Genomic DNA, 25,441 nt, shown 5'->3' with positions numbered 1-25,441 from the left:
GAATTTCGGTGGGAACTGCGGGGTACCCACGGCAAGCGGCCGACGCTTGCCTTTCTCCACGATGGCGGAAGAGGGGTCGGCGGCCAGCGAGGCGACTGCAACGCCAACGGTCGCTCTGGCTCAGCTAAAAGACGCAGGCACATTCTGCGGGGCTGACAACGTCGACATCGAGGACTGGCTACCCCTGTACGAGCGTGCAAGTAAGAACAATCACTGGGATGAGGTGATCATGTTGGCAAACATATTATTTTACTTCAAAGGAACCGCGAAGGTCTGCATACCGCCATGAATTGGGAGCTGGGATGCATGCAAGGAAAAGATGCGTTCCCTGTTCGGCAAGTCCGCAGGTAGAAAGGCAGCAGCAAAGAAGGAGCTGGCATCTCGTGCGCAGACAGCGACAGAGTCATACCTGAATTCTATACAGGACGCACGCACGTCCTACATATAAGCCGACGACGGCCTGGTGGAGTCTGAGAAAGTGGGCCACGTGTTAAAGGGCATAGCAGGTGATGCCTTCAATCTGCTAATCTGCAAAGACTGCGACACCGTCGATGCTATGATCCAACAGTGCAAGCGCTTTGAGGCCGCCAAAAGTCGACGCATTGCCCATCATTTCGCTCGTCTTCCGAACACGGCAGTAAAGTCGTCGTGCGAACACGTACATGAGCAGTCGGCAACGCTCACCGTAGAACACGTGAAGATCATCTGACGTGAACTTGACGCTGTGTCTCCTGTTTCTACGTGTGGCTGTACCTGTGACCATAGGTCCCAGATGGTGCCACTACTCCAAGCGGTCATTCATCAGGAGCTTTTCAATGCTGGCCTGGACTCTGTGTGCGCCGCAGCTCCTTACGAGCCGAGCGACGGCAGTAATTACGGCAGTAATAGCCTTATCGGCCTGATAATAGCCTGATGGTTTCACCGTCATCACGGTGAAACCGTGATGACGTGCAGCTGTACTTTGCCTCTCTGGGTGGAGCGCGTAATTAGCCGCACGGCGAACTAGCCCTGGAGGTAGTTGCTTCAAGTGCAAAATCATGTTGCATCTGATATGCTATTTGTGGTCGCACTGAAGGGTAACATCAGCAATTATTTTTTTGCAAACGAGCAATCGTCGGGCTTCATATCATCATTACATCAGTAACATTTAAGTTAATAAAAAAATGAGATGGGAAATGCCTTGCCTGTGCTTGCTTCAGTTATCATGAAGGGCATGAGAGGGGCTAGGGGCTTGGCTGCCACCATGAGCAAGTGCAGCCAGCAGCAGCTGCAAGAGGCATTATTTTGTCTACTGGGACTGGCGCTCCTGCTCGAGGCGCTGCTTCTGGGTGTCCCTTCAAGTTGCGCACTTCTTTCGTTAGCTGCCGCAGGCCGGCCATGTGCGCCTCATGGTGCTGTTTGCAAAAATAAAATTAAATTAATTTCATTACAGAAGCTCAGTGACAAGGACTTGGTATGTCGTATTCGTCCGCATTCGGAGGCTTTGGAGTTACGGCCAAAATGCTATCGTCATTCTATATTGAGGCACCGAAAATATATTTCTGGCCCATCAAAATTGTGACGTCCCATTTCTTTACGATGCCTTACATGGCTATACCTGCTTCCTTGAACTTGACGCAACTTCTTTGTTTTAGCCCCCATAAGTGTCTAGATATTGTCAGTTATCATGTCATGCAAATGTGTACATTAAATGGTCATCACAGCACTACGTGTAAATTTTTATCCTTGTTTACTGATCGGCACAATTAACACAGAGGTAATATTCACTGCAATTCCATGCGCAAGAAATTCATCTGTGCCCTCACACATGCCTGCCGGTTTTGTTGAAGCAGCTTCTGGCGGAAACTCGGCTGCTCTTGGGCTCTCGCCTCAGGACGACTGCCCCAGCCGAACATACTAGGCAGTCACCCTGCAGACGGCGTCTTCCAGCTCCTGCTACTTCGGCTGTCTGCTGGGCGCCTGCGAAGCTGGCACTCCTTGGTGTGGCTTTGGCTGCTGGGGGGGCACCTGAGCAGATGGTGGGTCTTCATGAAATATAAAAGCAAAGATTGCTCATTTGCTGTTATCCCACCCACAAAGCTTGATTATCCTAACAAGTGACTTTGAAACATCATTGTAGCTACATAGCTACAATAATAATACACAAAGCAGCCACGTAATTAGAGAACAAAAGATGCCATAGAAAGTTGCTGGTAACAGTAACCTATAAGAAACGCAAAAAATCTCTATTATAACATAATACCTTACAGCCAGTATCTACGTCTCATGCTCAACGATACTGGCAGCTACATCTTGTGATTTCTAGGCTTGCATTTCTACTCCATGAGTAAGTGGATTAACTTATTCCAGACATGAAGGTGAGAGCAGATTCCCAGTGGAATATTTCATAACAAGATCATAGAGCAACTACAAACAATGCTATTACAATAGTTAGTTAACTGCCTTATGTGCAAGGCCACTCGGCCATGCAAGAGCGCCAGGGCCCGACATCACGAAGAAGCTTATTGCTGGCATCTCTGTGAGGGAAGCGCTTGGTTCCGCTGCTTCCTCCGAGCTCGTGTCCTGCAGTCAGAATAGAGTTTAGACATTGTGAACACTGTGTACAGTGAACATCGCTTACACAAGTCGCTGCTGAGAGTACGTAACCTTAGTATCAGCCGCACAAAATTGAAAGAAAGACTCAAAACATATTGCAATCTTGTGTTATAATCTACTATGCAGATGTGCGATTTGTGAAGTCACAGGTAACACATACATTACTTTTTACATCCAACATTACGCTCTTCGCTATCGGCGAAGAACTGGGGAGGGGACACGAGAACGCCGCCCGTCCTCCCGAGCACGTCGACGACTCGGCCCTCGATGCCACCCCCTTTCCCGCCTCCCGTAGACCTGCAAACACGTGAACAACAACAACAACATGAAACGACGTTGCTCTCAGGATTGTTATACAGCTCACCTCTTTTCGCTCGCCGCCCTGGCAGCCTCCTCCCTCGCTTTATGGGCCATTTTGGTTCAGTGATCACGCCAGTGGCTGGTGGTTTTCACCTCTGGACCTTTTCATTCGAAACCTCCGCGATCTCCTCCAACAGCTCGTTTTTTCGAGAAGCACTCATACGTGGTGAGAGCTCTGTAAAAGGTCTCGCCAGTTATGGGTGCTACTCGATAAACTGCAGCAGAATAGATGATGTTCTTTAGACACACATGGGACTTTTGCCGACATTGTGCACTCTTTCTAAAACCTCGCAATTTCAGCCGGGCCACAACTCAGTAACAAAGTTAGAGGCAAACATTTTGTCTAAGCTTAGCTCCCGCACTTCGATTTTATTACTTGGTGTTTTACCTTTTTATACCTTTATTGTAAAAAGAGTTAGAATAGCTGCTCACATTTACCGTTGTAACAGTTTCATTCTCGGAGCAGAACCGCCAGTACAGGGGTGTGTGACTGAGGAACGGTTACTGTCCCTGCTATCACTTTGACGAAGCTATTGTTCTGTGGTGGCGGTGCCCTATTGAAAGGTGCTGAGTGCCTTGACATTTCTCGATTCATTATGTTCCAAATTTTGTTCTCCGGTGTTAAGAATAATTTTTGCTGGCTCTTCCTAAAAAAAAAGGATCACACGTCATACAATACATGCAGCGAAAACCACGGAATAATGCCAGCACTACACGCGCAATATTTATTCAACTCACTCTTGTATCTCATAACTTCCAGAAGAAGCGTCTTAAATACTTCTCAGATGAAAGTACAGCGCTGTCGGTGGCAATTAATTGCGCTTCAGTACGGACTACGATCCGCGAGACAGCTGATCCCCTAGCGTGCAGTACACGCTCAGGCATCAGCTGTACGGCTTCAACAGAGGCCGCCATTTTGCCTGCGCTCGACAGCATGCATTGGATGCAGATTCGACAAATACTGCTTCAAAAATAGGAGCACTTGCGTTTGCGTTTCTTTGAGCTGTCGCAGATTTTGTGTTGTAAGGTCATAAAACAAATTTGCTTTACGTAGCATGGAAGTATGCTCTTGTGAAATATGGTTTTACAATATAAATTTGCTTCACAGCCCCGAAAAAGAGAAGAGAACGCGAAAGAAACATTCGGCCAACGAAGATAGCTTTTGGACTATTCAAAAAACGTCGTGCATACGCAGCCATAATTTCCAAAAGCGTGGACGTCACGCGAAAAGGCATTGGCATCAAAACAGGCATTCCTACAAAATCGCACCCCAGGCAACATCGGGCTCAGCAGACCACTGTGCAGAGGATGACAAGCCGCAGCACACGCCGCATCTCGACGTCGACGCCGGGCGAACAGCTCAGACAGTTCTCGTGAAAACAACGCGAAGAGACTTCGCCGCGAAGACCCTGTAGCGTGTGGTGCCGAACCTGGAGCTCCTATGGAGCCGCTCCTCCAGCTTACGCTGTGACTGTGCTGTGTGTCCCACGCAAGCCTGTGACGTTTCGCTACTTGCACACTGTCCGGCTGACCGGCTTTTCTAAAACCACAAGCGCACGCCGCCTACGAAACTTCTGAAAGCTCCTTAACCTCTCGCTACCCCAACACCCCAATCCTCCTATGTCCTTGTCTTTCTTATTCTCTCTTTCTTTATATTCATTTTTTTCTGCCGCCTACCGACTCGACCGCTCTTGCCCCCTCGTCTTAATAACCACGCCTAGAGACGTCAAACGACAGCGCTTATTTTCTTTTCAGTCTCTCCCTTTACAGCCACTCGACACCGGCGACGACCGTACATGACGTCACTGTACTAACCTGTTAAAACTAAGCTGCCGAGTATGACTAGACCGCCTTTGGCGAAGAGAGGTCCTTCTATCAAAACGTTGGCCAGCCTTTCTGACACTCCTCATCCCTGTTTAAAAGCTTTATACCACATTTCTTCCTCTACAAGTTCTAACGCGCCGTACAGGATTCTCGTATGCCGACCCAAACCCACCGTTATATTCGGGAATCGCAATCGTGTCAGCCTCAGTACACAGCGTGTAGAATACCTTCGGCGGTGACAACGCGAATGCTTTTATTCCGCTTGTTTGCGGCTGCTGCGCAGATCGGCTGGTAGCTTCATCGACTGGTTACTACTCCTCTGATTAGTATAAAACACAGATTTAGCAGAACACAGACGGTCGTTTCGGTGTCATCGTGTAGGTAGAGGTCGCAGTAAGAAGTTCCATCTCACTTGTTTTGCCAACGCCACGTCATAACTCGGCAACTTTTGTAGCTGCTGCCAGTAATCGCCAGAGGTTGCCATGCACGCGATCACTATCGCCGCTGCCCCTGCTGATCCTCTCGCCACATTTCAGGTTTTTTCATTGAGTTTTGCAGCAGGACAAGAATGTCAGGGAATCAGCACTCCGAGAAGTAAGGAGAATAGCGTTGTCATGACGTATTCATGAGCACGATCAGCTTCCACGTCTTGCAGATGCCGTCTGGCATCGGGAACTCATCAATATAGTTTCTTAGCGATTTCTTAAGCTTATCAGATAAGGAGCTCGAAAGTTTGATACTTAACCTATATCGAACCTCGCCGACGCACTGAATTCATATCGCATTTACATTTGATATACTCTAGTTTATTTTAGTGCAAAATAGGATGCTTTAGAGTTATTGTCATTCTTGGTTCACGCAATCAAAAAAAAAAGCGTTCAAGAGCAAGATAACAGTACTCTAGATATCTCTGTTAACAGAAGCTGTCTTCGATTAAAACATTCACGCTAACAGACGCCTATTTTAAAGTATCTACAAATCATAATGTCGAAATAAAAATAAAGCACAAAACTGGATCCAAACAAATAGCAGAGTCTAGTTGCACATTCATTCGAATTTCCACTGAGAAGTGCAGTACCCAAAACACAGGAAAGTAGAAATGCTTTTCCCAACAAACAGCACAACATAGACTCCTGCTGTAAAGTGGGTAGCCGCACAGCATCGTTTTGCAGCGAATAGCGCCAGTGACGACCGCTTCTCAAAGGGAAACGGATGAATCGTCTAAAATGGTCATTCGGAACGTTTATTAAGAAGTCGCGTTGTGCTGATCATTGCTGATTATTGCAAACATACCGCGAATGATGGCACATTCCTTTTTGCCCCAGCAGCAAATTAGACAGTGCAAAAAAAAAAAAAAAAAACGAGTGCACCCCAGCTAATGTACAAATGCAAGAGAACAAAAGACGTTGCGTCATCTGTTCAAGCGATGGACCGAGAAGCTTATTATTCTGTGACAGGCATCTTTCGCTAGCTTAATTATCTCTCACGTTTTTCTTTTTTTTTCCTTTGTCTGTCCCTTTGTGTCCCACCGTCTAAGATGCGCCACAGGTGAAGGAAAGTGCGACGGATACCATGACTACATGTCTTTGGGAAACCACAGCAATTTGGAGCGCGTCGAACGCAGTTTTGATGAACCTGGTGGTCATAACGTCTGCACCCACTTCCGCTAAGTGAGCTGACCACAGAGGCATACAAGAAGTGGTGTTGAAATGGCTTCGTGTATATATATATATATATATATATATATATATATATATATATATATATATATATATTAATGAGCTTGATGCTAGCCACGCAGAAGTAGAAGGTGCCTGCCGTACACAGTCGGTTCGAAAAACACACAAGGACGCCAGCCTTTATTAACACATACTCAAAAATGGCCGCTTTTGGTAAGGGTTCTATTCTTGCGATTCTCTGCATTTTTTTTCATCATCTGTTCATCCCAGCAATCAGGTCGGGCCATGGAAAAGTCGTGGCTTTGTGTGATCCTGTAACAAAGCGAAGGCCACTTTACAAATAAACTGGAAATAAAAAGTAGTCGTTACGAAACACTGTCCCTAGAATTATACGTCCAAAATCCACAAGACGCGGTATAGTGGGCGACTCCCGAATAACTTTCACTGTCTGATGGTTTTTAGTGCGCCCCAAATGCATAGTAGCGGAGCGTTTTCGCATACCACCCCGTGTTGAATGCAGCCGCCGCGGTCGGGACACTCAAAGCCAAGACCATGTATTCAGCAGGACACGTTCTGGTGCCAAACGTCATGGACACTTAGCTAGTGCGGCGGTATAAAAATACTATATGCGCAAGCAGCAACAAAGAATCGGTTAGAGCAGTGCACCCGTCTATCAGACATGCTCGCTTATAAACACGCGACCAGCAAAACGTAATGCAGAAATTGTTTATGTTGTAATAAAAATTTAGAACGCTGCACTAGGAAGCTGGACAGCCTGCTTGGCAATTCCTTTCCTTTCTTACAGGAGCAATATTAAGCATGAAATCCTACTTTTGTCATTCCAGGCAGGTTGGGAGAAGACATAAGTAGTTTTGTGACGTGCAAGCGAATTAAGTCAAGCATTCCGCTTGCTTTCACCTTTTGTTATTCGCCTCTCCATCGCCGAAAGACAGGGTAGCCTACTGGGATTAATTCTGCTCAGTTGCCACTTTTTTTTCTTCTCACCTCTTACTTTGTTATTTTTCTCTCGAGAGAAGTCATCGGTTCACCATGCAGCAATGTAAAGCAAGGTTTCATTCGCTAAAGTAGCTAGGTTCGAGCCGACGGTTATGGATGCTAGACGGAGCTCACGGCCCGACCTGCTAAGCTATATGCAAGTTATCGCCAAAGCGCACTCTACGTCATTATAATAGGACAGCGTGGATTGGACAAATCACAGCTACAGTGAGGTACATTTCCCCCGTTTGAATTTCGCATCCGACTTCCATTAATTCAGCACCGGCACGAATGTAAAACAAATTGCTGGAGTAGGAATTAAGTGGCCAGGAAACACGAAAAGTGGCCAGGAGTATAAATTAGGGGAAGCGAGGAAGCATCGTGGCGTCGGATACAGGGCGAGATTGGCACTGTAATAACTGCGTTAAATAAATTGTAACTGCAAACTTCTTGTTTGTAGCAAAAAAAAAAAAGAAAACGAATCCAGCAATTATTCAGGTCAGCTTTCTGCTTTTTTTTTTTTTTTTTAAACTAAGAGCATGCGAGGACGTTGGCGCTTCTGAACACTAAACAAGGACAATTCGTGCTAAACAATGCGACCGTCTTTCTTACGCATCTGCCCGTGGCGCGGAGTATGCGCTGGCTAAGTGCGGACAACTTACCTAATTATTAGCATTTAGATTGTTCACATGTCCGCACTTTTTATTGCCGCTTGCTCTCCTTGTATAATTACTCGTTCTATGTAACCATAGGAGGTTCATCTGTCAGTTTCTTTGCTAATCTCTGGGACCTCCTGCAGTAATACTTCATTCACATGTGACTCCAACTACTACTACTGCTGCTACTGCTACCGCTACTGCTACCGCTACTGCTACTACTAGTACTACTACTACTACTACCACCGCCGCCGCCGTTGCTGCTCAGCCAAGAGCGGGCCAGAGGATGACAAAAAAAAATGTAGATAGTCCCGAGAACAGACTAAGGCCAAGTGGTACGCCGGGCCGCTTCGCCACCGACGCTTTCCTTTATTAATAATTTTAATGAATGTGGCCGTGGTCGTCCTCAGTTCACACAGTCATTTGCGATATTTTGCCTCGCTTCTCTTGTTTCGCGACGCTTCTTGTTGAATTATAGAAGATAGACCGACAGTGGCCGGTTTGCATTCCCGCGGCAGCGCAGCGTGCTGGCATGCGCCTCGGTGAAAAAGGAGGCGCACGAAAGTAAGGATGATAAGCGTGTCTGGACTCTAGCATGGACGCAGCGCGCCAGCGAACCCTACTACTACTACTACTGCTGCTACTACTACTAATGCTACTACTACTACTACTTCTACTACTACTTCTACTACTACTACTACTACTACTACTACTACTACTACTACTACTACTACTACTACTACTACTACAAGGAAAACAAGTTGAAAGCACGCACATTGTGCTCCGGGAATTATTTGTAGAAATCGATTAGCGTTGTATTCTGCTTGTAGGTGCCAAACTGACGTTAAATCTTGACACGTAGCCAACATAGGTTTTTTCGTGCCATTTATAGCCGTGGTGGCCCGCACATTGCGAAGGTGACGGCATCCACTAGCAACCGCAGCGTTATGGTTACAAGAGGCTGTGCTACTGAACCTGGTGGTTTTCCCATTTTGCCTTCTCGAGGACATCGCCTTTCTGCCTCTCCGTGTATTCTGGCGTGTGTCTCACGTTTTTTTTTTTTTTTTCTAGTAACAGTAGCGAGCTGACCTCATAGCCGAATTGGGAGCTTCAACAGAAATGGTGATAATGCGAAGACCCTGAGTTTAGGCAGTGGAAGAAAATTGACATAGCTGAGTTCCAAATTCCAAGCGCATCCGGCTAGGTGGCAGCAGTTACCACCAAATACCTGTCGTCTATCCTTATTCTCGCACACAACGCAACTTGCGAGTCGTAACAATCTGCGAGTGGGGTACGCTGACTGAAGAAGTAATTATTTCAAAGAATCGCTTATCTATTGAGCACCCGTCTTCCGGCCCCTATTTTACGATGCACGCAGGTTTTCACAACACCCTTAAAAATAGCAATCAATTGCTTCATTACGTTTGATCCTTTTCACTCACAGCTCAAGAAAAGGAAATGTGCGCAAAATTACACACGCTGGAAATGTGCAAATAGTTTACACACTGATAATATACCAATGCATGCAGCGATAATATTAGTATTACAAGCATCATTCACTGCTGACTTGGAGTTCAATAAACACAAGCAGGATCTTTATATCGCAGAATAGCTTATCTATTAGCGCCCGTTGTCACCCCATATGCTTGAACCTTTTCCTGCCAAACCGGCAACCGTTATTAACTTTTTTATTTAGTTTGTGTTCGGTTCGGATTCAGGCATGTTCGAAGAACATCGGTTCGAGTTAGAGTTCAGTTCCGGCTAAAGATTTCGATTCGGGTTGGGATTCCCTTTGACACATTGGTTTTAACGCCTTCGAATGAAGTCAACTGGTCGAAGAAAAGCAGGGTGCCTTGCCTGCTTGTCTTCGATTGTGGTAGTTTCCATCCACCATGGTACAGAATGAAACCTGTCCTGAAAAAAAAAAGGCACACACCCTGAAAAGGCGCAGCAAGGAACCTCCGGCGAGCCAGGGCATTGACAGTGGGGCAGAGTCGCTGCTGTCCTGCAGCGTTACTGACGTATAAGGGGGATTTCCCCTTGCGATGCGCTGTCCCTCTTGCTTACGACGAGCAAATGAAGCGTGGAAAGTGCCCTTGGGCTGGCGTATGCGGCCCGCTAACGAACGGATATCGTCTTCTGGAACAATATAGGCTTCAGGTGGCCTTCCTGATCATCTTGTGTTCGACATCGCGGTTTAAATTTATTGTCATCTTTAGCTTTGCACTGGAGGAAGAAAGGACGTAGCTTTCATGAATACATCTAACAAGGAGCCAAAGAATAATGATAGTGCGTTCGGTGCGTTTAATATCAACGAGAACTGCACATGTAGTTGCTCGTCTCGTGCACGAGACGCAAGTTCCTTCCTTTTTTACTACAGAGGCAATACGAATATAGAGAGGAGCCTACTACACTTCCCGGTATACTCCCGCCTCAAAACTCATGTATGCACATATTTAAAATAACCGCTGAGAAGGAAGAAAGCAAGCAGTTTTTATTTGATGCATGAAAGGAAAAAAACGTGACTAGGATTCAAAATAGCGAGACCTTGCCTGCCTGCGGCGTGCGCAAGGCATGGTGCCCCTTTTGGCAGCAAAACTCCTGTGCGTTCTCACGCGTGCTATGTATTCATCGTCAGCACATCTGCCTCCTTCACTTCCAAATTTAACACTTAAAGTTATACCATGCCCGTGAGCGAGCGTTATTGCATCAGTGCTCTTATGGGAGCGCGCGCCACTAAAAAAAAAGCACAAAAAAAAACCGCGCTTGACATGCCTGCACAGGTACAGTGGCCTCGACACCAAACACTACCGGACGCCAGCTGTCCGCGTATCCGGCTTACAGACATCCAGCGCGCCGTCCTTAAGCCTGTTTCACATGCAAGCGAAAATGCTCGCGAATCCTGCCGCCGCGCCGCAGAAATCTGTTTCGAGCGGCGGCGTCGGCACCAGCGGCGGGAGCGGCGAGGTTCGGGCAAGTTGGAATTTCATCGCAGCGGCAGAGCGTCAACACCGCTTCCGAACGGCCCGCCTCGACACGTGACCAGTGGAGGACTAGTGCGGGAAAGCCTGCGCATAGGACGATGTTTATTTACTTGCTACACGTGGTACGGGCAACATGCCAAGAGAGCTTTTCAACGAATTGTTAATTGCTAAGCGCAGGATATGTATTTATAAAACCAAAATTTGAGAGGCAGGGACAACGCAATGCTTTTGTTGGTAGTCACAAACTACCGAAACTGGCGGAAAGTCCCGTGTTTTTTGCCAGCAACATTGCTATTCGCAGCGGCGGAAAACGCGCGGCGGCAATGCATGTGAAACGAAACCTCGCGAAAAGCTTCGCAGCGCCGCGCCGCTGTTCGCTCCATTCGCTCAATCGCTTGCATGTGAAACAGGCTTTAGACGTCAGCATCCAACCCATACTTCAACCGCCGCGAAATAGTCGGCCCCGTCCTCTCGACTCCTATAGGCTTCCCAGCCTGACCTTCCCTTCGACTTTGCGGACATCATGTGCACGGCGTTTATGTGTCATCACGCACTACATGTAGGTATACTGCACATAGCACACATAGTATATACCCTCATGTTTAGCGAGTTCTTTTTCTATATTCAATACACCACCGCAAATATTTTTGAATATAGCGCTGTGTGCAGGGCGAGAGCAATTGGTGGTGGCGCTGCTATCACCTCAGCCAAGAGTGTGCCAGATGATGACGAAAAAAATGAAGATGGTCCCTAGCACCGACCAAGGCCAAGTGGGGCGTCGGGCCGCTTCGCCACCGACGCATTCCATATTTATTTTATTTAATAAATGTGGCCGTGGTCGTCTTCAGTGGCAACCTTCACGCAGCCATTTGCGATACTTCGCCTCGCTTCTGCTCTCTCACGACGACTCTTGTTGAATTTTGGAAGTTAAAACGGCAGTGGCCGGTTTGCATTCCCGCGGCAGCAGAAGCATGCTGGCATGCGCCTCGGTGAAAAAGGAGGCGCACGAATGTAAAAATGATGATAAGCGTGTCTAGACTCTTGCACGGGTGTATCGCGCCAGCGAACCCACCCTTGTATACCATCCAGTTCGTTTGCAGAGACATGAAAACAGGGGAGGTCTCAAAGACAAATAAAATAAAAGCCTAGGGGCCCATTTTAAAGCCGCCCATATAAACGTACATGCACGCGCGCATGCGCATGCACGCTCATACGAACCCACAGCACAAATACTCCAGCACACTCGGACATGAAATTCGCTAAGTTGCCGTTGCGATCACATCGAGTGGCGCGCTACCTGTCATCGTCAGCGTGCTGTTCAAAGCTGCCAACGTCACCAAAGAAGCATGAATACAGACGTGCGTCACTACATCGCTTGGTCTTCTTCTGTGAGTCACCGCCTGCGCTAACGAGACCGCTGCGTTCTCCCCACTGAAAGGCTCACAAATTTTCCTACTTACCGACAATGCCCGACAAGCGGCGCTGGATCACCGGCTAAAAGGTGGTAATTTATAGTGTAAAAGGATCACCGGTGTGGTAGTTCATAGTGTCTTTTTTCTTTTTTTATAGTTTAACCTAGGTAGGACATTAGACAATATAATAGCAAGAGCTTCGTGGCGCAACCCACCGCCCCGTTCCAAAGGGGACGCTCATAACTGCCGTCCATCCATCCAAAGAAAAACAAGGCAACCACCAAGATTACGAAGGTCACGAGCGTCAATTTTGTGGAGAGACAACCCACTCCCTGTTTACGCGCCTCGTGATCCTCCTCTCCTGACCCCCATTATCGTCCCTGCATTTTCGGTCAACAGCTGCGGCAATTATCCGCTTCGCTACATTTATGAATGAGAAGAAAGGGAACCGAGGGGGTCCGATTTTTAATTAATCGTATCGTAAGAAGTCAACAACCAAATTCACCAAGGACAACGTAGGGGAAATTACTCGTACTTTACTAATTAAATTAAAGAAATGATAATGTAAATGAAACTGTATAAAGAAACAACCAGCCGCTGGTTGGATACGAACCCACGTCTTCGCATTACGCCTGCGATGCTCTACCAATTGAGCTACCACGGTGCCGTTTTGCCATCCACTTCCTGGGCTTTCTGTTTTCACTACTAGAACTAAACCTGGGTGTGCTAGCCAGCGCGACCACCGACAAACCTTGGCTGCCGATATAGAACATCCTTTCTGCCGCAGGCGTCACGAGTACGCGATCTATTTGAGCTAAATCAGAGAACAAAAGGAGAGAAAGCTATGAAGCTTGCGCTTTTATTCTTTTTCTGCAACAGCCTTTATATAAAGTAAATTATTGCTTCGAATTAAAAGCTTAACTTCATAATCATCATCTATAAAATACACAGGGTGTTTCAGCGAACACTTTCGAATTTTTTTAAAGGTTGCCTGTGGCAGATAGCTCAATTCTAGTTTATGAGCTAGTCTACTCGAAGCTACGGACACAACTTGCACAAAAAATTGATATGCGAAATCGGCTAATTAACAAGGAATTCACTAATTTTATTTTTAGCTAATTACATTATAACCTATATTGCAAGTTACAAATTCTAGCAGTGGACTTCGCAAGGCGGATCCACTTGGAGCGAATTCTGAGGACGACACAAGTTTCGAAATTTAAATTCCAGAACTTTGCGGAGAAATGCATTGGCGTTCCATTACCTGTGTGCTACTGAAGTACTAAAGCGCCAAACAGACGACACAAGAAGAGACACGGACCTGTGTGCTTCAGTGCATAAAACAGGATTTTTTTAACAAATTAACTGGAACGACAATGCATTTCTCCGCAAAGTTCGGAAATTGATATCTGGAAACTGGTTTCACCTTAAAAATTTGTTCCGAGTGGATCCGCCTTGCGAGCTCCACGGCTATAATTTGTAAATTGCAACATGGGCCATAATGTAATTAGTTAAAACTTAATTAGTGAATCGTTATTAATTATCCGATTTTGCGTCTCAATTTTGTGTGCAAGTATTGTCCGCCGCTTCGAGTAGACCAGCTCATGAACTAAAATTGGGACATCTGCCACAAGCAACTTTTTTTTAAAGTGTTCGCTGAAACACCCTGTATGTATATATATTTTTTTACCTTGGTCGGCGTCCGTTTTATTTTCTACCATGATTCTACCCGACCAGACGAGATATCGTCACACACTCGAGATAATGATCATGTCTAACAATGCAATGTCAAATTAAAAAAATCATTTTCGCAACCTGCGGTGTACATATTGCTTAAAAAAATTATCACCGGTTCGTGAGTTCCCTTCTACAATCAAACAACAACGCTTCGCATTACGTGGTACCCAAGTGAACGTGCCGCTGCGAAATTTTTTTGCCCGTAAATGGTTTCACCCGAATTGTCGCTGTTTTCAGGTTAGGGCTCGCGCAACGCGCGTTTCCTGTATCAGAAACTTGTGAACGTCTTTGACCATCCGACATCAAGACAGGCGTATCTTGCCAGGTTGCATGCGCTGCGCGAACAGTGTTGTGCGATCCCGATATTATGGGAGCATCAGTGATTCCTGTAAAATATATGTGCGGTGACGTATGTGTGACAGACTGACTTCGATCAGTTGTACTATAGATTCGACGACCACCTATCTTGAGCTCCACTATCACTGTCGTCACTTGAGTGTTGTTTCTCTTTCTGGCCACAAGTTCCCCCAATAATGAGCTAGACTTTTCATTTACTATTCCTGATATAGATTGTTGTCTTTTCGCAGTCACTATCTCGTTAAAATCTCTGGTGTAGTCGCTATGCGGCACCTGGCCTTTAAGGATCTCCTTTAAGGCTAACAGATGCTTCAATGCAGGAACAATAGCTTATTGTAGTCAGTAGCTGTACAGCGAGCGGGAGCTCTTTCTGTCTCGCTCTTGGCGGCGCTGGAGGTCGCGGTTTGTTGTGTCTGCTGAAACTGGTGGCTGCAGTCCTATGGTTAGGAAAAAAAATATTCTCAAGTTCAAACAATAGGCCCGTTACGACCACGTAAATCAGGGGCGGGCGAAGTCTCGAAGTATGTTTGAAAACTAGTATGTGGAAAACTAATGAGCATTGCAAATGTTTCGCCAGAAAACCGCAGTTTCTAATTGACAGGAAGCTGACGGCCACGCTACGAGCGATGGGGTGATTAGAAAAGCGATAGCCGTAGCATTAGGAAAGCAAGTGACGTTACTATGAATGAGAGATCTAAAGTGAGCAGTTAGTATTGCAGTCGACATTAGGAGAGTACTAATTAAGAGGTTAAGATTATGACGAGAAGTTTCCGGCAACGTACCGAGAGGTGCTTGGTCACTACAGGAAGGAACGAAGGAAATATCCACAACCCCTCGGGCGGCTGGACAGGTCCCAGGCGGTCGGCCTGAGACGGTTGCAGACGGGCACTTTCACCAAACCCTGCCACCTGCACCGCCTGTGCCCCGCGCTGCACCCATCGCCCGGCTGCCCGTGGTGCGGGCACGAACGGGCCGATATGGCCCATGTGCTTTGGGAATGCCAACACCTTGAGGAAGAAGGACCAGGAGAAAATGGGAAGACAACAGCAGGACCCTCTGAAGCTGGGCGCCTCGCTGAGAGATGGCAAGCTGCCCTCCTCAGCGCGGCACCCGAAGACCAGGAGTGGGCCATCCAGCGAGCCAAGGCCGTTGCCGAGGATCTCGGAAGATTTTCCTCGGGCGATGGACCCCTGGCAGCCTAGCCCCAGGCACCAACAGCAATGACTGTTGGACAAGTAAAATTTATTCTTGTCCTATCCTAATTGGTAGCAGTGAAGCAGCGTGTTTACCTATGGGCCATGTCGTTACAGGTACCTATGATCAAGAAGTGGAAAGCTTCAAGAAAATGGAAGTGAAAAAAGTTGATTTGGTATTCATGAACAGCAGCGTAGTAACGGCCTTGAAAAATAAAGTAAACAATCACTGCATTCTGCCAATAGTGAACTAGGAGGCGGAAACCTGCAAAATAATCAATAATCCTGACGGGAAGCTGAGGGACACGCTATGAGCGATGGGGTGATTAGAAAAAGCGATAGCCGTAGCATTAAGAAAGCAAGTGACATTACTATGGAATGAGAGATCTAAAGTGAGCAGTTAGTATTGCAGTCGATGTTAGGAGAGTGCTAATTAAGAGGTTAATATTATGTTACGCGCTGAGTAAATAACCTATGGTGTAAGACTGAAAGTAACACAATGTGTTCGTGGAAAAGGAACGCACTTCCGCGGCAAAGTGACGAAACTTTACGATTATGGTTCGGTTCTCGCAGAAAGTAGGTGATCAAGTGATTGATTGATTGATTGATTGATTGATTGATTGATTGATTGATTGATTGATTGATTGATTGATTGATTCATTCATTCATTCATTCATTCATTCATTGATTCACTCCACCCATCGGCCTTTTCAATTGATTGATTGAATTTCACGTCCGATAATGATGCAGAGGTTAAAATGATAATTGCAGATTTCAACCAAACTATAGGCTGCTCAGGACACATTGAATGTGAAAAATGTGATAGAATGTTAGGTGAATGTATTACACAATTACGAATACATTTCTCATTGCACGACACTGCCACTTCTTCACTAGAGGATGTAAAAATTGTACAATGAAAATGTTCAACAATAAAGAAATATCACGGCCGTTTCTTCGGTACAAATTACTCGCCTGAAACAGAGCGCCCATTAAAAATGAATGAATGAATGAATGAATGATGCAAAAATATATTTTACAAATAAATGCGTAAATAATCTTTCTACCACCGTCATGTTATAATAATTGCACTCCACCCATCGGCCTTTTCAATTGATTGATTGAATTTACCATCCGACAACGATGCAGAGGCTGAAATGATAATTGCAGATTTCAACCAAACTATAGGCTGTTTAGGACACATTGAATGTGAAAAATGCGACAAAATGTTAGATGAATGTATTACACAATTACGAATACATTTCTCATTGCACCACACTGCCACTTCTTCACTAGAGGATATAAAAATTGTGCAATGAAAATGTTCAGAAATACAGATGTATCACAGCCGTTTCTTCGGTACAAGTTGGATGACTGAAACAGAGCGCCCATTAAGAATGAATGAATGAATTAATTAATTAATTAATGACGCAAAAAGATGTTTTACAACTAAATGCGTAAGTCATCTTTCTAGCACCCTCATGTTAGAATTATTGCAAAAAACATTGAATGAAAGACGTCTTATAGCAATGTATTCACAATGGCATATCTCTCAGTGCCACGTATTTTTTCCCTGCACACATTGAATATCCAAGTGCGACGAAGTTCAAGGTTCCATTGCAGACTTTGAATACTCAGTCCTTTTGACAGAACGATGGCGTTAGTAAATTCCAAATACTGCATGTAATATACATCAAGTGCAACGATGTTTACTCACGGTAAACGACGTCAATCTGTCACCGAATCAACAATGACTCTTCTTCCATGGCTGAACAAACCTCTCATCTCGATGCATTCACGTGCAGCCTAAATAAATGAGAAAATCGCTCTCGAAGAGGTCACCGAAAAAGTGCATGATGCTGTTATTCGGCAAGGCAGCGCACCTTATAAGCGAAACGCAAAGCAAAAAAGAAAAAAAGAAGAAAGCAAAAAAAAAGCAGCCGCTCAATCGAATTGCAAACTTTCGATGCCTGGCTATTGGTGACCGTGAGGAACTAGAAGGAGCAGATTGCAAACATTATGCGAACGGGCCATTTCGAGACTATGACCGTTGACGAGTCCTCGTTGAGTGAGTCAAGAGCTGTCAAAGCTGTCTTTGCTGGTTCATCGCTTTAATGCGAGCAGGCTCGGAGGACGGCGGCCGCAAGGCGCGAGCTATCTTGCGGTGCACGTGGTGAAGAAAACACGGCGGGGTTCAAGGCTTGGCACGCTAGGCACGAGCCAACGCCGTCTCGCAACCGCTGCCTCCAGAAGGTCACCACCGCGCGAAAGAAAGAGAGAGTGAGTGAAAAAAAAATAAGGAGAAAGGTGATCGGTATGGCCTGTGTTTCCGCGTTTCACGTGGAAAGGCCATCTCGAGCGGACCGACGCACCTTCCTTTCGTCGTGACGACATGCGTGATTATAAAAGAAGGTGGGCATCGAGTCCACGCGCCGCTTGCCATACGCGAAGTCGCTCTATTCAAGGCGCCGGCTATTGAGAGGTCTGCTGGAGATGCGACGGGGCGTCTCTTTTACGCTCGGACTCGCAAATGCCATTATTATAGGCGGTAACGAGCGAACAATGCGCACAGTGTGGTTTAGTTCGACGAACTAATATCGCGTTTAAGAATTCAACGACTTTATTAAACGCCCATGAATAAGCAGTGTGGTCTTTCGGCACCTTGATCCGGGCTTGGCGTGTTTGGCACACACTCTTTTTGGAGTCCGTCATGATTTTTCAAAGGAGCGCCAACTGTTCGTCGACGACGTCGGCCTTCTTAGTGCTAACTGTTTTTCTGTGCGTTTTGGCGGCGTCCTGCCTCTGTGATGGCGTGACGGACTCGGACCTCACGACCGCAGCGACGGCGCAGACGAACGTGAGTTACGTGGCCAAGCTCAGGGAGTTCATCGGCAATGCCATGGACGGGGCCTCCCCTCGACTCGCGCGCAAGGTCCTCGAGGCGGATTTATCGGTCGACTGCAGCATCGGCCTTTTCAAGTTGGTGCGTGGCATCCGGAACCTAGAACCATGGGCGATGCGATGTGAGTCCTTCAGCGTGCATGCCTGGCCCTCGACATGAACGGAATTGCTTTTTAGTTTCTATATCGTGCCGACTGCACTGTTGGACAAGGGCATCATTGCTAGACATGCCCTTATCCTCTGCTTTAGACGCACGACACCGAGCACATCATGTAGAACGGCACATGTGTACGTTATACAAATGTGAATCGGGGTCGGGAAAATATAGCAACTCTAAGTGCTACTCTGTTTTCGCGCTTCGACAGCAGCTCGAGTGGCACTCCATCCACGTTATCACCGGGATCTATCGGCGTATGTCGATGGTGATCGCGAGAAATGAATAGAATCGAGCGAAAGGAATCCTCACAGTGGACAGGCCCTGAGGTGGTATTATCTGGCGATTTTCTCTTTGTTTTTTTATTGTTTCTGACCTTCGCCACTAGTAGCAGGACGCCACGCCTACACGTTGTTGCTGATATCGGCCACTCGTAGCGATGGGTGATCAGAAAAAAAAAAAATGAATCAGTGGAAAACAATCCTTACATACGGCCCCCGGGCCAGCATAATGTAAAGAATCCTTTCACTCGATTTTATTCATTTGTTATCGCACACATTAGTCGATGCTGGGAATATCACAGGCGAGCTGTCTGCTGGAGGGCTTTGTTTGCATGCATGCGTATCAACAATTAAATATTTTGGTGCATATGCGAGCTACTAACGCTATATTCTCAAGTATATCTAATGCTCTGAAGTGCCAGAACTACTCGCGGAGTGGGAACGTGGTGTGATTAACAATGTTTCTATGTGCTATCATGGTCAAACTATCGCTTGTCAGCTGCGGTATTAGAAGTGTTCTCCTTCTTCGCTAACAATCACGACACATATGCTCGTAAAGGTTCTCTAGTATTTGTGGCTAGTATTGAGGACGCCTGTCAGTCTTGATAGGGATGGGCGTCATAACGAGACGGCCGCCTCCTTATCAAGCCACCCACTATCATAATTTGTGGCCGCCTGGACGCCGGCCAATCAGGAAAGGCTCCTATAGTGAGAGAAGTTTGTGAATAAGAGCATGCAGCTACCGTTCGCTACCGGCTCGAAAGTGAATGCCGTAGCCCCACTCTTTTTCACACCTAAACTGTGCACTTTGCTCGGTGATGACACGCTTGAGAGGGCTCCAACCGAGGCGTGCAACTGACATTGTGACGTTGTTTTTCTCTTTCTCGTGCTTTAAGGATTTTGCTTAGAACCCGGAAAATAGAACCGCTTTAGAAGTCTATATATAGCCAGTCAGGAGGAAATAATTAGAATGCGTGTGAACGTGGTGTACAATTTTGTCGAGCGACAACTGTGCCCCCTGAAAAAAACATAAATAAAGTTAATCAAAAAGTTTGCGCAACTGACTGCCGCATAGTGTACACCGACTTTACCGCTATATTACTCTTATTTCCTCCAGACGGTGGTCAACAACGTCTAGTCGGCATCATCCGGCTACTCTGTAACATTTTTTTTTTTTTAATCTGGGCAGATCTTTACGTAATATATACGTTGGCCATCCATTTCGCTCAATTATATTCGTTCCATATCATCCGTCATTCCCGACCGGCCGATCACGGTGATAAGGTGCGCGGAGTCACACTCGTTCCACAGGGTAACTCCTGAATTGAAATATCTTGGAACGGTTTAGTTACGAATGTTATCCTACCACTCTATTCACTTCCCGGTACACGGAGCAGAGCTCCCGCGCCTCGCTCTCTCTCTCTCTCTCTTTGTGGTTTCGAGCGTGCTGCTATATTAAATCAAATCGCGGTGTGTAACTTATGAAACTGCACAGTGAATTATGAAGGACGCCGTAGGGGAAGGCTTAGGATTAAATTTTTACCACCCGAGGTTCCTTAACGTGCACCAAAAGACTGGTGCACGAGTGTTCTCGCACTCCGCCGGCATCACAGTGCGGCCGGCACCGAACATGCGACCACGTGCTCGGCAGAGCAACTCCATGTAACCGCTCAGCCACCGCGCCGTGTATCAGCCTCTCAGACACCGCTAGCAAGTCCATACGTGTACTTATCGGTAAGCCGACACGCAGTGGAGCTCACAAACAACTATGAGCAACCAACTTCGCATATCGTCATCCAGCGCGTGCATTTGTCCCCCCTCCACTGCCTACTGAAACGAATGGCCAGTGCGGTGGGCCGCTGAGCTATAACGATACGAATGTTTTTAGCATAATAGTCAATGACGAATACAGAATGGAGCATGCACAAACAGCAAAGAAGACGTAAAGAGAATAGTTTCCCTTTTGAGCATTAACAGCGAATCCACAGTAACGAATGATTTACTCAAGGCCTACATCCCAACAATGAAAGACGTTTTTTCCTCACTGCGGGGTATTTGACGGGTCCACCGCCACGCAAGGAAACGTTGTAGAGAAAAGCATGCGTGTGCACACGAAGCGTGAGCCGTGCACGCTCCGCAGGCGCGTCGTGTCGGCAAAAAAATAAACGCAGCGGTCTCGACTCGGTGACGCGCAGAGGCACAGAAAGAGGAAGAACCTCGACAGGCCGCAAAAATTAGAAAAGAGAGCGCATTGAACCGTAACACCTTTTTTTTCTTGACTTCACAGCGCGAAGCGCGCCAACGACTGCTCCGAGAAAAACACGTATTGTCACGGCGTGGTCACGGAATAGTGTAGCCACGACAATATTCGGGCGGTTTTACGTCCATTTGGTGCAGGTGTGCACGGGTAGAGCACGCGTACGAGACATATGAGGAAGTGTGGGGGTAATCGAAGCGAGCCGGAAAATTAATCGGGCGATTCCGCGAGGTCCCCTACGTGCGCTCGCAGAGGCGACGTCGTGCTTGTGCCGCTCCGAGGGTCGTGTAGGCATACGACCTTGGCCAAGTTACATTCCCCGGCATGCAGGAAAGGGCCCTGCAGCTTGACAGACTAAAATATGCCACCCTATCTCAAATGAGGACGAAGACCACGGGCTTTTTTTATTCGAAACTAAGAGTTTAATCGAAACAAACACGTATTTGAAAGCAAGTGATCAGGCCAGCCTGCGTGACGTGGCATTCTTTTATTCAATTTAAGCTCCTACGCTTTTTATAACTTTTGTTTTAATCCCTCGCTCTGGTTTGATTTTCTTTTCCTGACTTTCACCTGGACAAAGTGGTCTGGGTGTAAAAACTTTCGATGCCTGAGCAGTTAGTACCGCTTGCTTTTAAACATTTCTTAAAAATAACTTTTCAGTTGCGAGTGAGAGTCTCTGGCAAATTTATTTGTCGCGGTACCCGCATATCACCATGGATCCGAACCAGTTCGCCCAAATCTGTCTAATTTTGCTCGCCTCATCACCTTTTCCTTTTGCCTTTTTCTTCTTGTTTTCTCTCAAGTTGGGGGCCGTCGAGCACATGCGCTGTATTCGCGCGCCACAGGCGTTGACCTCCTTCTATGCGACTGTACTACTTTAGATGCACAGAGGCAATCACTCCCGCCCGTTATCGCAAATGGACGATCGTTCTTCATCCGCAGACCAAAATTCTAAACGCATAACTGACCTTTTATGGACGCAGAATGCTCAGGAGGCTCTATGGTGCATTTTTTTAAGATCAGTGCACCTGTGTGGACGCCCTCTGGCCAAATTACACTATTACCTTGCGCGTGCATGTGGGCAGAAAATTGTCTCTCTTTCTCTCTATCTCTGATATTTACATCTTTTTCTCTCTATTACCCTGCGTATGATAGCCTATCGTACGCTGTTCCGGTTAGCCTCCCTACCTTCCTCTTTTCCTATTATATTTCTTATATAACAATTAATCCTCATCAGCAGCCTCTTTTGTGTCCACTGCAGGGCGAAGGCCACTCCCCACGATCTATAATTACACCTGTCCTGTGCCAACCGATTCCAACTAGCGCCCGCGAATTTCCTCATTTCATAGCTCCACCTAGTCATCTGCCGTCCTCGACTGCCGTTCCGTTCTCTTGGCACCCATTCTGTAACCTTAATGGGCCAACGGTTATCTAAACTGCGCATTACACGACCTGCCCAGCTCCTTTTTTTTTTCTCTTAATGTCAATTAGAAGATCGGATATACCCGCTGGCTCTCTGATCCAAACCGCTCTCTTTCTGTCTCTTAACGTTATGCCTAGCATTCTTCGTTCCATCGCTCTTTACGCGGTCCTTAACTTGTTCTCAAACTTCTTTGTCAGTCTCCGAGTTTCTGCCCCATATGTCAGCACCGGTAAAATGCACTGATTGTACACCTTCTTTATCAATAATAATGGTAAGCTTCGAACCAGTAGCTGACGATGCTTGCCGTATGCAATCCAACCCATTTTTATTATTCTCTGAATTTCCTTCTCATGATCAGGGCTCCCTGGAATTAATTGACATAGGTAAACGTACTGCTTCACATAGTCTAGAGGCTGACTGGCGATCCTGAACTCTCGTACCCTTGCCCGGCTATACAACATTATCTTTGTCTTCTGCATATTGATGTTCAACCTCACTCTTACACCCTCTCTTTTGAGGTTCTCAATCATTTGTTGTAACTCATCTGCAGTTTTGTTGAATGGAACAATGTCATCTGCACACCGAAGGTTGCTGAGATATTCGCCGTCGATCCTTACTCCTAAGCCTTCCCACTTTAATAGCTTGAATACTTCTTCCAAGCACGCAGTGAATAGCATTGGAGAGATTGTGTCTCCTTGTCTGGCCCCTTTCTTTATAAGGATCTTCCTGCTTTTCTTGTGTAGAATTAAGGTAGCTGTAGAACCTCTGTAGATACTTTCTAAGGTATTTACGTAATTGTTCTGTACTCCTTGATAACGAATCCCGCTATGACTGTTGGTATCTCTACTGAATCAAATGCCTTTTCGTAATCTATGAAAGCCATATAGAGAGGCTTATCGAACTCTGCGGATTTCTCGATAACCTGATTAATGACATGGATGTGATCCGTTGTGTAGTATCCCTTCCTGAAGCAAGCCTGTTCCCTTGGTTGACTAAAAGTCCAGTGTTGCCCTTGTTCTATTGGATATTATTTTGGTAAATATTTTATATAATACTGGGAGTAAGCTAATGGGCCGATAATTTTTCGATTCTTTAACGTCGCCCTTATTGTGGATTAGTATAATGTTTGCATTCTTCCAGTTTTCTGGGACACTTGCAGCCGATAGACAGTCCGTATAAAGAGCCGCCAGTTTTCCAACCATTATGTCCCCTCTATCCTTGATTAAATCGACTGTCATTCCATCCTCTCCTGCAGCTCTTCGTCGTTTCATGTCTTGCACGGCCTTTCTTACCTCATCGCTAGTTATAACAGGAGTTTTTATATCCTATTCATTGCTGTTTCTAATTGAAGTACCTTGACACCTCTGGGCACTGTACAAGTCAGTACAGAATCCTTCCGCTGCTTTTACTATATCTTCGAGATTGCTGATGATTGCTTATCTTTCAGTGAATACATCTTGGTTTGTCCTATGCCAAGTTTCTTTCTCACCGATTACAGGCTGCGTCCATTTTTTGTGGCTTCTTCAGTCTCACGTTATAGTTTCGAATATCCCTTATTTTCGCATTGTTGATCAGTTTTGACAGTTCTGCGAATTTTATTATATCTCTTGAGTTGGACACTTTCATTTTTTGTAGTTTCTTTATTAGGTCCTTTGTTACTTGGGAGAGCTTGCCTACTGGTTGCCTTGGTGCCTTGCCTCCCACTTGAATTGCTGCCTCTGAAGCCAGCCTAGTTACTGTTTCATTCATTACCTCTTTGTCACCTCCATCTCTTTGTTTTAAGGCTGCATATTTTGTTTGCAAGTACCAGCCTGAATTTGACTACTTTTACCCTTACTGCATTTAGGTTGGCCTATTTCTTCTTGACCAATTTTACTCTTTCTCTCTTCAAATTGAAGGGAATCTTAGCCCTTACTAAACTATGATCACTGCACTATACCCTACCCTAACACTTCTACATCCTGCACTATGCTGGGGTCGGCAGAAAGTATGAAATGAATTTCATTTCTTATTTCCCCATCAGGCCTTTTCTAGGTCCCCTTTCTGTTGCTATGCTTCCTGAAGAAGGTGTTCATTAATCGCATCTTATTCCTTTCTGCGAATTCTACAAGCACCTCTCCTCTGGCGTTCCTAGAATCGATGCCGTAGCTGCCAATTGCTTGTTCGCCAGCCTGCTTTTTTCCCACTTTTGCATTGAAGTCACCCATTACTACAGTATACTGATTTTGCACTTTTCTCATCGCTAATTCAACATCTTCATAAAATTGTTCTACGTATTTCATCATCATCGTGACTGGATGTTGGAGCCTAGGCTTGTACTACCTTTAATCTATACCTCTTATTAAGTTTGATTACGACTACTGCGACCCTCTCATTAATGCTGTAAAATTCGTCAATTTTGCCCTCTATGACCTTATGGTTTAGGAATCCTACCCTGGATTGCTTCTTACCTGGAAGACCTCTATAGCAGAGGATATGGCCGTTAGTCAGCACTGTATAAGCCTCACTAATTGTGTAATAAGCCTCGCTAATTCATGCATAAATGCTTAGAAAAAGGATTTCGTGGCAGTTTTTACGACACACGAGGGTATAAAAGCCGCACGACAAGCGTTGTAGCTTTTACAAAGAGCTT

The 25,441-nt window shown here is 46.0% G+C and overlaps 1 protein-coding gene across 1 annotated transcript in view; it reads left to right on the top strand.

The window, feature by feature from the left end:
• Positions 1 to 15,872: 15,872 nt before the first annotated feature.
• The window catches only part of LOC126547700 (nose resistant to fluoxetine protein 6-like), a 69,464-nt gene continuing 59,895 nt past the window's right edge, over positions 15,873 to 25,441 (top strand). Inside the window, exon 1 of the mRNA XM_050195653.3 lies at positions 15,873 to 18,816. Within this exon, the coding sequence (XP_050051610.1) occupies positions 18,504 to 18,816 (313 nt within the window). The 5' untranslated portion in view covers positions 15,873 to 18,503. The remainder of the gene's footprint in view (positions 18,817 to 25,441) is intronic.

Source organism: Dermacentor andersoni, chromosome 1 (genome assembly GCF_023375885.2).
Source record: "Dermacentor andersoni chromosome 1, qqDerAnde1_hic_scaffold, whole genome shotgun sequence".
NCBI classification, from domain to species: Eukaryota; Metazoa; Arthropoda; class Arachnida; order Ixodida; family Ixodidae; genus Dermacentor; species Dermacentor andersoni.
Note: the sequence above shows the minus strand (reverse complement) of the source record. Positions and strands in the feature narration are given on the sequence as shown.